Source organism: Mastigoproctus giganteus, chromosome 6 (genome assembly GCF_048544385.1).
Source record: "Mastigoproctus giganteus isolate SK-2022 chromosome 6, ASM4854438v1, whole genome shotgun sequence".
NCBI lineage: Eukaryota > Metazoa > Arthropoda > Arachnida > Uropygi > Thelyphonidae > Mastigoproctus > Mastigoproctus giganteus.
The window spans coordinates 116,197,823-116,210,253 of NC_143580.1; the positions used below are offsets into that span (position 1 = coordinate 116,197,823).

General features: G+C 39.5%; 1 protein-coding gene across 1 annotated transcript in view; it reads right to left on the reverse strand.

The window, feature by feature from the left end:
* The window catches only part of LOC150084524 (uncharacterized), a 60,779-nt gene that overhangs the window by 15,523 nt on the left and 32,825 nt on the right, over window positions 1–12,431 (reverse strand). Inside the window, exon 2 of the mRNA XM_090376274.1 lies at window positions 783–869. Coding sequence (XP_090232400.1) covers window positions 783–869 — 87 coding nt within the window. The remainder of the gene's footprint in view (window positions 1–782; window positions 870–12,431) is intronic.

Consider the following 12,431-nt stretch of genomic DNA (forward strand, 5'->3'; position numbering starts at 1 on the left):
TAGCCAAATCTGAATGAACAGAATATTAGCAAAGCGGAATCGTTTTAAGTTATATCTCATATTGTGAATACCTTCACAACGGGTTTGCCCTCTTATTGCACTACTTCGAGGGGAAGACTAATGTTACTTATTCTCAGATGGATACCACCACCACCCAGACGGCACCGTTTCAGGGCTTTTTGGCCCTTCTTCGGTAGGTGGGTAGGTACCCGATGGCGGTATCTATCCGAGAATAAGTAACATTAGTCTTCCCCTCAGGTGAAGCGTTACTTATTCGAAGTAGTGCTATATCATCACTTACATTTGAGCGATGTTAGTAATGGCAAATGATGCAGGAAAGCTAGCTTAACTATCTACTTCCCCAACAACAAATGTAAGTTTTTGTTCCAGCAATGAACCACCCGCTTGCTAAAGGAAAAGTTCCACACATCTGTTCTGCAGCCGGCCTTATACAATGGGATAATAATCTCCTTATCCCTGCTAGAAAAATTCCTGTATAATGCATAAATAGAGACAGTGGTTCATCAATGATTTTAGAACATATTTTTGTAGTTTAATAGTAAGAATTTTCGCAAATACTCGTAGCCATTCTCTTCGTTATTGGTAATGTAAACTGTATTTAGTTAGCTTAAAAGTAATATAACGCTCTCCATTCAATCGTTAAGTTGTCGCACTTTGTTTTATGAAGGCCGAAATTGTAATAGATGATAATCATAATCTTTAAATCTCTTATAAGAAATGAATCGTGCCATTTGTCTTTTATTTGAAAAGTGAAACCTTACCTTTAATGATAAGTTGTACCACTCCATTTTGGAAATATTGTTCCTCCAAACTCTGCGGATAAAAGCTAATAGATTGTGACACGAATACTGAAAAATAAAATTGAAAAATTTATAAATAGTTAATTTCAGTATTCTGTGACTGAGTAAAATAAAAGATACAGAAAAAAATTCCGTTAGGAAATTGCATTCAATAGGCAGTTTAACGTGAACTCCAATCCTTGCAAACACCGCTGAGTTTGATAAACTCAGCTCTGTCAAATACAAATTCATAACTGTAGTGTTAAGTTCACCCTCTTTGCCCATAGCCGTCCAGGGGTGTCGATAATTTCGGTTTAATAAACAGAGATAACAGGCAGGGTGGATTACCGGAAACTTTTGGGTTCGCAGCCGACTATTTGGTGAGATATCGTCTCAGTATAGTCATCGTATGAGGTATCTTAGTGCACAATACCTCTTACATCATCCATGCTAAATAGTAGGAAACTCCTTCGCATACCCCTGTTTGTCGGGACCTTTTTGCAGTTATCGAAAGATAAATGCACACTGAAGAATATTAACCAAGATTCTGATCCGATGCCCCTAGATGCCCTCTATATGGGCAGCTGTACGTGGTTGGTGAGGGGACCTCCCAGTGATGCTGCTGGGCTTCCAGATTAGCATCACTGGGAGCTAGTTCCCACACCTTGGTTCCAAGGTTACATAATTGGAATACGATGTGTATATGTGCGCTGCGACCCGTGGAAACTTGGAAAGGGGGATCCTGGCGAGCGAGTTTCCCAGCCCTAGTACACTACTTTGGCTTCAGCTTCGACAAGATGGGAGATGCCAGACCTGCCCAACTAGAATCAATAGGCGGTCTTCTTCCGTTTGGTCCTGGAACAGGATCAAGACTTATTGAAATGTGGCTATGATGCTCTAAGTGAACGTGGCGTCCCATTTCGCTTACGCAGTACTCGTTAGTTCGTGAGTGGGCGTCCAATCGTTGGGCTCCGTGGTGGGTGAGATGTTTTTCTGGGGCCCTAACAAGATTCCTACCTAATCGATTATAGAATACAGACAACACTTCTGTAGAATGGCCCAGAACTGAGGTGTAAAGCGATGTCGTTGCTCGTGTATCAAACATGCCTAATAAATTCTGAAAGCCACATTTACCTCGTGAATTCTTAACGTTGTTTCCTATCAGAGTATGATCTTCATATCTCTGAAGAAGAGATCTGCTCTGAATGAACTGAGAGAGAGCGAGAGCGTATCTTTATTGCAACGTGAAAATAATATGGACAAAGTAGTTTGTTGCTGCAACCTGCTTATCACAGCACGCCTACCAGGAGTTTACATGCTTATGGAACAATGAAAATAAATGCCATACAAAAGGATAAACGATATTTACATATTAAAATTCTAAGAAGCTCATATTAAAGTGGAATGAAAGGGGTTAAAAATAACAAAACCTGACAGAGAAAAGTCCTCCATACTTTAATTCACTCGACTGCTTTTACAAAACCAATAAACATGAACACTCATATCGTTACTTTTCTGTTTAGGGGGCATCATAACATTAAAAGCGTCAAAACCGGAGACATTTTTACGTCTGACAAAAAAAAAAAAAAAATCAACACAACGTGCCTAGTCACACACTTGAAGTTGCTTGGATAACACTTCCTTTCTATAGCTTTATCATACGCAAATTTGTGAGGGTCAGCATCACGTTAAAGGGGAACGCAACGGCCGTCAAAAAAAGTCCCTAATTCTGGGGAGAGTCTTGGAAGTAGTTAAAATTGGGAGAGGAATTCTCCAGCAGCATTAATTTCATATTGATGGTTCAGAAATTATTCTGGGAAATCCCACTGCATTTGCTAATGCTGTCGTTCTGTTTTGAGGCGGCAGACTGGATTTCCAATTGGCCCACTTCGGTAACCAATATTCAGATGCGATGAGAGGCTTTTTGATCATCGGGAGAAGTCCATGCCTCCGAAGCGTACAGTAATGGTGGGTAGATAATGGTTTTGATGTATTTCTTAATGATTTTAATATTTAGCATCTGTAATATGCAGCAGATTTTGTTTTGTTGCCCAACGCAGACTCGAGGCCCTTGAGGTGAGTTTATCCAGCTGAGTACTAAAACGGAGTTTAGGGCCGAACATTACACCCAAGTTACAGTGCGTAGTTACAGCAGGGATTTGGATGTTACGAAACGTCGGAGCAATTTGTGGGCTTGGTCTTCAGTGAGAATATTATCATCTTTCTGTTCTCGAGGTTGATCGTCAAGCCGAAATGCTGAAGAAAGGATACAATTTTTATTAGACTATTATTGATGTGGTAATGGTAAGGATTAGATTGGGGCAGGACCCAATTGGGGTTAGAATTTTAAAGTAATAATTTAAAATCTATAATTTCGAGGAATAACAATCCGAAGAGGATGCCACCCTGGGGGACTTCAGCAGTAACACTCCTCCTTATAGCATCTTCCGCCTGTGTCTAGTTGCAGTGTCTAATATGTGATGTGATTTATTGTCTGGACGTGTTATATGTTCATTTCACGTTATGACATTGTAATGCATATGACTTTGAATCTGTATATCATCTGTATATAATATGTATGTATGCATATTGCGGATTTGCCAGTTTCTGGCTAGGGGACGCTTGTTAATAAAAATGTAAATGTGTCTAGTTGAAACAATCACTTACTAAGGATTGCTGAGAGAAAGCACAGTGTCTACCTGGATGTGATAGCATGATTCTAAAAGCCATAATAGAAAGAGGACATTCACAGCATCAAACGCGGCTTCTATATCCAAGTAAGTTATGTCTAGTTCCTGATTGCACTCAAACGCTGATAATATAGCATTTGTGGTTGCGAGGAGGTTTGCAGTCGTCGATCGCTGTGTGAGAGAGCTTAATGAATCTGGGGAGGTTTATTTGCAAGAATCTGTTTTGGGAGGACTGATAGCAGTACTTTTTCAAATAACTTCAGAGGTGTTTGAGGCTTTAGAGATTGGCCTGTAATGATTAATTAGTGATGGATTACGGACCTTGGGTATAGGCCTAACACTATAGCTGTTCCACCGAGTTGGGACGGAACCAGTCCAGTATATGTCATTGTAGACAGGTAGGAGTGGTTTAATAATAAAAGGGCTCAGGCACTTAACGATGAATTGGGGAACATTATCATCTCCTGCGATAGCAGTGGGAGACAAAGAATCGATAAGTTTTTATAAGTTAAGGTGTAGTTAAATTATAACTGTGAAGGATATACAGATAGGACATGACATTCGGGGCAGTACACTTGACGATTGAAATCTCGTGATGTGGTCTATCCATTGGTCAGGATCAATAAGAATTGGATTGCTAGGGCACATGTGACTCTAAACATTTTTGTACATTTATATTGGAGCGTTGAAGAGAACAAGTCAAGGTGTTGACAGCTGTCAAGTGAATATCAGTGAGAAATGATGGGAATATTGTTTCTACATGTATATGAGTTCTCATCCTTACATTCAAAACCTCCCGGGCTCCAAGTTCCATCAAGGCAGGCAACTTAAGCTGTCCTGTAAGGGTATATATTCTAAATCTGCTGACGTGTTTTAAATGCCAAAAGTACGGACTCTGAAAGATGAGTGGCCGTACTTTTGAAATGAAGTGAAGGTGCTTTTCTTGTTTACACCATGCTCAGGGTCGGAGCAGTGATTCGGTCCATACACGCTATTAGCTCATTCCTAATAAATTGGCCAGGCAGTGTACAATCACACCCGACTAGCCGTTACACGAGGCTATACTTAAGTGGCAATGAAATGGTGGTAATAATAACTTGCAATAAGCTCGACATGGCGTTACTGGCTTGTACGTTTGCGTTCCTGTATGTTCGCCCAAGCGACATTTCCTTACATACGGGAACAATTCACGATGTGATATTTCTTCCAGGTTACGGAATGTAGTGAGAGTATTAATGTATTAAGAAGCTTTTCTGTTACCCTCATATGAAAAGAGTAAAAAAAATTAATGTATGACCGATTGAGATTCTGTGGAGATTAGATTATGTAATTAATTAGAAGATCGCTTTTAATGGCGAGCACTCTTTTGTATTAAAGTGTGGCCCTTATTTTAAAGGAAGGGTTACTTTAGAAGCATCATCTAAGATATGGGAGAGTATTTTAAGAAATGTCACGCTTGAAAAATTTCCATATGGCCGTTAACAGTTTTTCAGGAGAAACGTAATAATGCCGGGAGCGAAAGAGGAATCCGAAATTTTTAGCTGCTGAAGAAGCCGTTTTTATTCATCTGTGCCAGAACTGGAATATCGTGCTCACTTGTTAAAATCTTATTCCATTTATAAAACACTTCATTTTATTCTCATTATTTCTCACCGCTATTTTGCTCATCCACTCTGATCTAATTCTGATATTAATACCGATGAAGAACTTAATGCTCTCAAGAGGTTGCAGTAAAGCAAAAGTTGGCTTTGGATAGAGAATTTCATGAGCGATTTATTTTCCCTACTATTCTTCACGCATAAATTAAGTTTGATAACAATTATATAATTTGCTTGTGTCTCTCTTTCCGTGAAGCTCTTTGAACTTTAAAAACTGAAAGAGTAAATCTAATTCCTTTTGCAATAGATTTTATGTAGTATAGTTGACATTAAAAAAAACAACCGATTTTCTATCAAATATCGGCGATATTTTATAGAAATGGCGAATTTTTATTAGACGGGAACGATTATACAAACAGTATTGTTTCTTTTTTAAAGATGATTCTTTTATGAACAACTGATTAGAAGGGGCTTCATTTTATTTATTTTTATTTATTTATTTTTAAAATGACCTTAAATGGTTTCTTACTAACACAAAAAAGCAATTTTTCTAACAAGAATGCACTTTTGAATTACAGCAGATAAAAATCGTGTGATATTTTAGGAACAAAAAAGTGGAAACCGGGAGATAATTCATTAATGTCAGTTCAGACGGAGCGATCCATTGGTGGGTCGCCGCAATTAGCACTAATTAAGTACTGAATCAGCCAAACTCATTTTAGAGTTAGTGAAATCAAAAGGAAAAATAATACTTAAGTCCAATAATGGACTTTTGTAAAAATGCACCCATCCCTAGAGATGTGTGCAATCTACATCTAGCCAGGTGGGAAGGAGCAGCAGTGCGTAGCACACGCTTCTTGATTAGACCGGGGTTCGAGCCCGTCACCACCAAATACGGAGGATGCGGAAAGGTCAGGGAATGACCACCGCATATCTCCAGAGCAATATGGCCTTAGTTGCTAATGCTCCTAAAAACCAAATAACAAACAAACAATCTACATCCTGACTTAAACGTAAAGTGTGTATACGAGGGGAGGTTGAAAAGTTCCAATAGTCGTATAGAGGGAATGCTGGAATAAGTTTGTGTAAACTCATTTATTTTTTAACATCTTCCCTCCCCACTTCTAAGTCAACACACTTTCTGGCATGATCCCTTAGTTTTGGTAACTCGCTCAAATAAAATTCAGAAAATTTTGACTCAAACTAATTGTTGATTGCATCCATTACAGCAGTGTCACTGTCGAATGTCTTTCCCCTCAAATCCTTTTTGAGATTTGGAAAGGAAATAGTGTGATGCCAAATACGGTAAGTAGGGCGGATGCTGTGACAGCTTGAACCCACAGTCACTCAACGTTGCCTGAGTGACAAACGTTATGTGGACCCTTGCAAGATGACGTTTTGGCAAATTTTCTGCGCGTGCCTCTTGCGCTTCAATTCTTGGTGGAAACGTCTCAGTAGATTAGAATAATACTCATCATTGATAGTGACGTCTCATTACAGAAAATCAACCATGGTCACTCCTACGTCCCAGAATACGGATACCATGACTTTTCAGCCGGCTTCTGCATTCGAAACTTTCGAAGGGGGAGAAGAGCTCACTCATGGGAAATGTGTTGAATGTTGTTCTTAATGTGCTTCAATGTTATTCCGTGGTCTTCAATGCTGAGATCATGAATAAAATCCCATTTGCAGGTGTAAACATGGTAACAGACCTCCCACTGCAGGTTGTAAGAACTATTCTTACACTTATTTTTAGAATTTATAGATTACCAAATTTTAATAAATAACTAAGTTAAAAACAGTGAAGCACTCAGCAGAATTGTTTGTGCTGTTTACTCTTCGAAAGTGAGAGATTAGTGTAGCAGCAGGAGGGACGCTGACCAGATTATGATACAATGGGTAGGCCAGTTTGACGCATTCGTGCCTACAGAAAAAAATAGGGCTGTGGCTGCTGACGGTAACGGGGGACAAAAGAACGCCCACACCCCTAAAGTGGTTCCATCTCCATCCAAAAGGAAGACCCAGATCAGTAAACAAACCCAGATCAGTAAACAGACTCGAGATGTAAACAAAGTACAAAAAGGCCGACATGGGAAGCACTCAATGATTTCACAGGTGATGTCTTGTAAGGAAGCGTGACAGAAGAGGTAAGTGAAATGGTCATCCCAGGATAATTTCTAGAGATTGGTTAGAGCCCGGATGTTGTGAATACAAAGAAAGGAGCTGTACCTATCAGACGCGGGTCCAGGCGAGGAGAAAAGAAAATTAAGCGAATGAAATTCAAGATGAAGAGAGAGAGAAAAATGTGATTGGATGGAAAATAAGCGAGAGTTGGAAACAAAACTCGGATGCAGGAGGAAAAAAAAAAAAAAAGAGAGCCCGAAGGTCAGAGTCCCGAAGCCTGGAAGGAGGATCCGGAGGAAATTCCGGGGAGAGGCGTGAGAGTGGCGGAAAGATATTTTTGGGAGTGCGGGAAGCGCATATAGAAAGTTCCGAAAAAATGGAAGTATAGTGGGTAGAATAATAGCAGAAAGAAACGGAAGGGTCAGAGTAAGGAAGGTCGTTCGAGTTATCCACTGAGGAAAAAAAGCAACAGTCCTGGAGGAAGATCCTGTGCGCAATAGGAACGTCTGAAGTCGAGCCGGGAGCACATCTAGCGAGTTTGCGGTGGCCAAGTCCAGCGAGGAAATAGCTGAAGCAAAGCAGGAAAACTCATCCAGGTGGTAGAAAAGGAAAGCAAGTAAGTTTATGTAGAATAATTATTAACGGAAACGGTGTTAGAAATAAATAAACGAAAGAAAAGGTAATGGACAGGACATTTTGTAAAGAACTGAGACCAGGGGAACAGAATATATTGTAAGTGATAGGAAGTAGAGTCAATAACTTGGGAGAAAGAGAGAAAGAAAGTGTGTGTGTTACTCATTTGTGATTAGAAGTATCTGAGAAACAAGGAAAGTTATTAAGCCTGAAAAGGCTCAAATGATTGTGTTAACCTCAAATGATTGTATTGGTTAGTTATTAGCATTCTGTATAGCAGATGAGGAAGTTACAATTATGGTTAGAAGAACAAAGATGAGTGTAGACATCATAACATGTATAGTAATAGTTTATTGTTGTAAAATTTCGATATTATGAATTATAAAGTGTGTGTAAATATCTTGTGTAAAATAAATCTAGTTTGTTGTTTTATCTTGAGCTTATGTGTGATATTGACACCAACTATTAACAATTAGTGGTGCGAACTATCCAAGCTGGGAAGCTAGAGTAAAGAGAAAAATAATAAAATAAAGTCCTTAGAACTTGGATCTTCTGATAAAATTAATGGATAATATATATTATGCAGCAGGTAGCATGTGGGCCTTGGAAGGAAATTGAGGACCCCCTTGCTTCAAGAAAAGAAAATCAAATAAATTTCTTAAGCATCGGCCTAATGAAGGTTCCAAGGAGGGGATATGAATATATATATTGTGTGTAAATAATTACATAGATAGATAATAAATAAATAGAATCGAAGGTCAATAAAAATTAAAATATTATCATCCCCCCCCACAAGGTAACGTCTTTAATGTCTCGTCTCGTTCATGCTTAAATTCCGAAACCCAGTTTTTCACGGTGGCATGTATGGAAGACAAGATTACCCTAATTTTTGCTGCATGTCTTCATGAATTTATTTCTGCGATACTGTCTTTAAAATGAAGGTATTCAATGACTGGTCTTGATTCTCTCATTAGTTGCCATCTTCATTCACCTTCCACATTTCAACGCCTTCTGTAAAGGAGAAGAATGTAGTTACAAATCTGAAAATTTCTGTTAACATACAAGAGAACAGATTGGCAATACATATTGTCTTTCACGAAAACCTTTGCTATCTATACTGGGCTAAAAACTTTTCAACTCCCCGACGTATTTTTGAAGTTTTTGGGTTTGCTTACACTCAGAATAATATTTTTGTGCGTTAGTGGACAATATGAGTAAGATATTTGGTATACAGACTGTTAAAGTTCGGGAAATTTTTGTCGGAAGACAAAGCAAGTAATGTTATGTGAAATCTATCCTTGAAATTTTATCGTGAATGCTATCTTTGAAACTATCGACAGAATTTTTCTAGCCTTTGTCTCAATAATAATCGTTGCCTTATGTTTTCAAAATAGCATAATTCTTAACCATATTTTATTGACTGTTGATTTATCTGTTCACCATTGTCAGTGGAATTCTGATTTATTATCATACTTGGTTCTGAGAATCTGTAAATAAAGAAATAAATTCCCCACGTTTGACCCTAATAACGTTAGTGAATTCCACCTTTTATTTTCTCTCCTTTTTAATAGCGCTTCCCTTCACTGATATCACAAAACAGTGCGGCTAAATGAGGTTAACTAACGTTCAGAAATACGTGGATGTGATGTTTTATGATTTCAGATCCTCCAAAGCAATTTAATATGAAATGTCGTGCATTGTAATATAATGAAATACAGTTTCGTAAAACTTCCTTCTTTACTGGTACCAAGAAGATCATTACCAAGAAATATTTGCCTTCAGGACAGGAGAAACAAAAAAGATTTACTGTGTTTACGAATAACACACCTAACACCATAAGAAATTCTCTTCCTTCCTACACTCCGATTCGCCGACCGGGCTAGCCGGGTGGATAAAGTGCCTGCCTGGCAACCCAAAGGTCGCGGGTTCGAATCCCGCCTCGGGCTTGGATCAAAGTACTGCAAAAACCTTGGGAGGTGCATTATGGCTACAGAAGCCGATGCGCCAACAACTACCCCCCCCCCCCAAAAAAACCACTCCGATTCAGGATAAAGCACTGATTGCTTCTTTTCTCAGCCATAGTTCAAACTGCAGATCAAAAGGAACGAATCCAATCATTGACTTTCACGATGTGACTGCCTTTTTACGATCATCGGCCCTCTCAGGTAAAAATAAGATACAGCCTAATTATGTGGATCGCAAAATCTCTCAAGTAACTCCAAGTTCTGGCTGGACTTTAACCCATTTTGAAAAGCAGTTGTCTAGACTCGAGAGCATTTCTTGGTCGATTTTAAAAATTCTTTCTATCAGTTGTATTTGCTCTTCTTCATACTCGCCCACTTCTTTAATTTTCGTTTCTTATTCTGTTAACCCTTGTAGTGTGTGCTTTTAATAACGGAATGAACTTAGGTGCTATTCAGTCGGTATATTCTCCTCCATCACGATTCCCTTGAGATCCACCTACCTTCCTGTCTGGTTGAATATTGCTATGCGCTCCTCCAACAATTTCATCACTATGATGTAGAATTCCTTCACTTTTGCGAGATCATTATTCTTTTTTCTATTTTCACTACTATTAGAGAAATTCGACTTTATAACTAAACTTTATGCTACGCACAGTGTGAGTATTAAATTTTCTTACAAAAAGCGGGGAGATAAGAGTCGGATGAAAAAACAAATTTATTTCCGCTTGTAGCAATAAATAAGCCGGAAATAAATATGGCTAGTGTTTTGTTAGATTTAACATTGAAGAATAATATGATAAATCACGTTCGTATTTCTGTGTTGCTGGCAACTGAAACCATTTACAAAGCTGATTATCATAAGGTGAGAAGGCTGGAATTAATGTGTGGGTGATATTTTCAAGACTTAATTTCAGTCTTTTGCCTTGAATTTCGCAGCAAAGTTGTTGTTGGGTTTTAGGAGCCTCAGCAATTAAATACCCATTTCCCCTATATGCTGTCTATAAATTGCGTGTGTTCTCTGGTCGATTTTCTGTTTGCTGGATGAAAAACTGGAGTTTCTGGGAGAAAAACCATTCTACCCTTGCGGCAAAGCGAACAACAGTGCCTGCCCATTACAAGAAACAGTTCCCCAAACTCCAAGAGATTAGTGGCTATTGTTTTTGTTGTTATTTGGTTTTTAGGAGCATTAGCAACTAAGGCCATTTGCTCCGGGGATATGCAGTGGTCATTCCCTGACCTTTCCACATCCTCCGTATTTGGTGGTCATGGGCTCGAACCCCGGTCTAATCAAGAAGCGTGTGCTACGCACTGCCGCTCCTGCCCACCTGGCTACGGAGGCGCCGGTGGCTACTTGGGGACTAATAGTATCGCTGTCTGTTGCTCCGAGCGTTTGTAAGTTGTTTTAGGAATCTGGTAGTTAGGTGCATCATGTCTTACAAAGATGTCTTACCTTCGCAGTCACCAACTCCAGAGTGATTGAGTTGTCCTGGAACGGTACAAAGTATGTTGAGGGTCAAACGGCACCAGGAATTTCTCCCATTTCCGCGAGTGTTCTCTGTATCGAAGGACAGTACTCTGTCAAGACCAGAGATTTAAAAGTGTGTGGATCATGTGTTGTGTAGTATGTTGTGCCCATTGTTCTTCTGGTCTATTGCCGTCGAGCCCCTGATGGGACCCGACGTTGTCCGTACTATGCCAACGAGGAGGCTGGCCAGGTCCCGCCGCCTAATTTTCTGGGATTTCAGCGGCTGGGTCCTATTAAAAAAAAAATAATAAAATAAAAAAATAATCGCGGTGGCATAATTGCAAAATCGCTATTACGAGATAGTCTGTGGGGGTTGTTCCCCGAAATTACCATGGGGTTGTACGCTAAAATGACAAGTTCTAGAGGCCTAACGGGGCGGGCAATAATTTTGGTGCTAATCCTGGAACGGTGTATACTTTTGTGAAATCCTGTAACTTCAACAGCCTAAGAATATGCTGACCTCGCTGTAAGAGTGGTGAACATATCACGATACCCGCGAGTGCGATAGAACCTATAGAGAAAAGTTCATGTGGCGTTAATAGTGTACGTTTTCGCTAAATAGCGTACAGTATGAAGGTGGAGAAAGCGCTCTCTGAAACCGCGTAGAAACAATTTCTGATACACTTTGTGGTATTCACCACCGTACGTGATAATAGGAGACTGCTTCGCCCATATGACTTCCGATTATTCCTATGGGTGCTTGAAATATTACATTTAGTTTAGTACGTGTATAGTTAGGCCCTGCTCCTCGTGGCGTGGACGGGTACTGGGAAGTATGCTTCCTGGTAGCAAAGCGGCCAGAAACAGCAAAACAACACACACACTACGCAAACATAACACTACACTCATTTCTGGCTATTGTATAGAGTCTTGTATATCATCACACAGAACTATGGCGGAGATAAACTAACGTTTAGGGGCCGCCATGCGTAAGACACAACACATGTCCATACATCCACATGATACATTTATTATTTTTATTTTATTTTTTGCTGTCTGGATACGGCATCGCTGGTACTAGTAACTTCACTTTGTTGTTGCACTCCAGCACTGGACGCGGGATTGTTTTTTTTTGGAGGGGGGGAGAGCATCCAGTA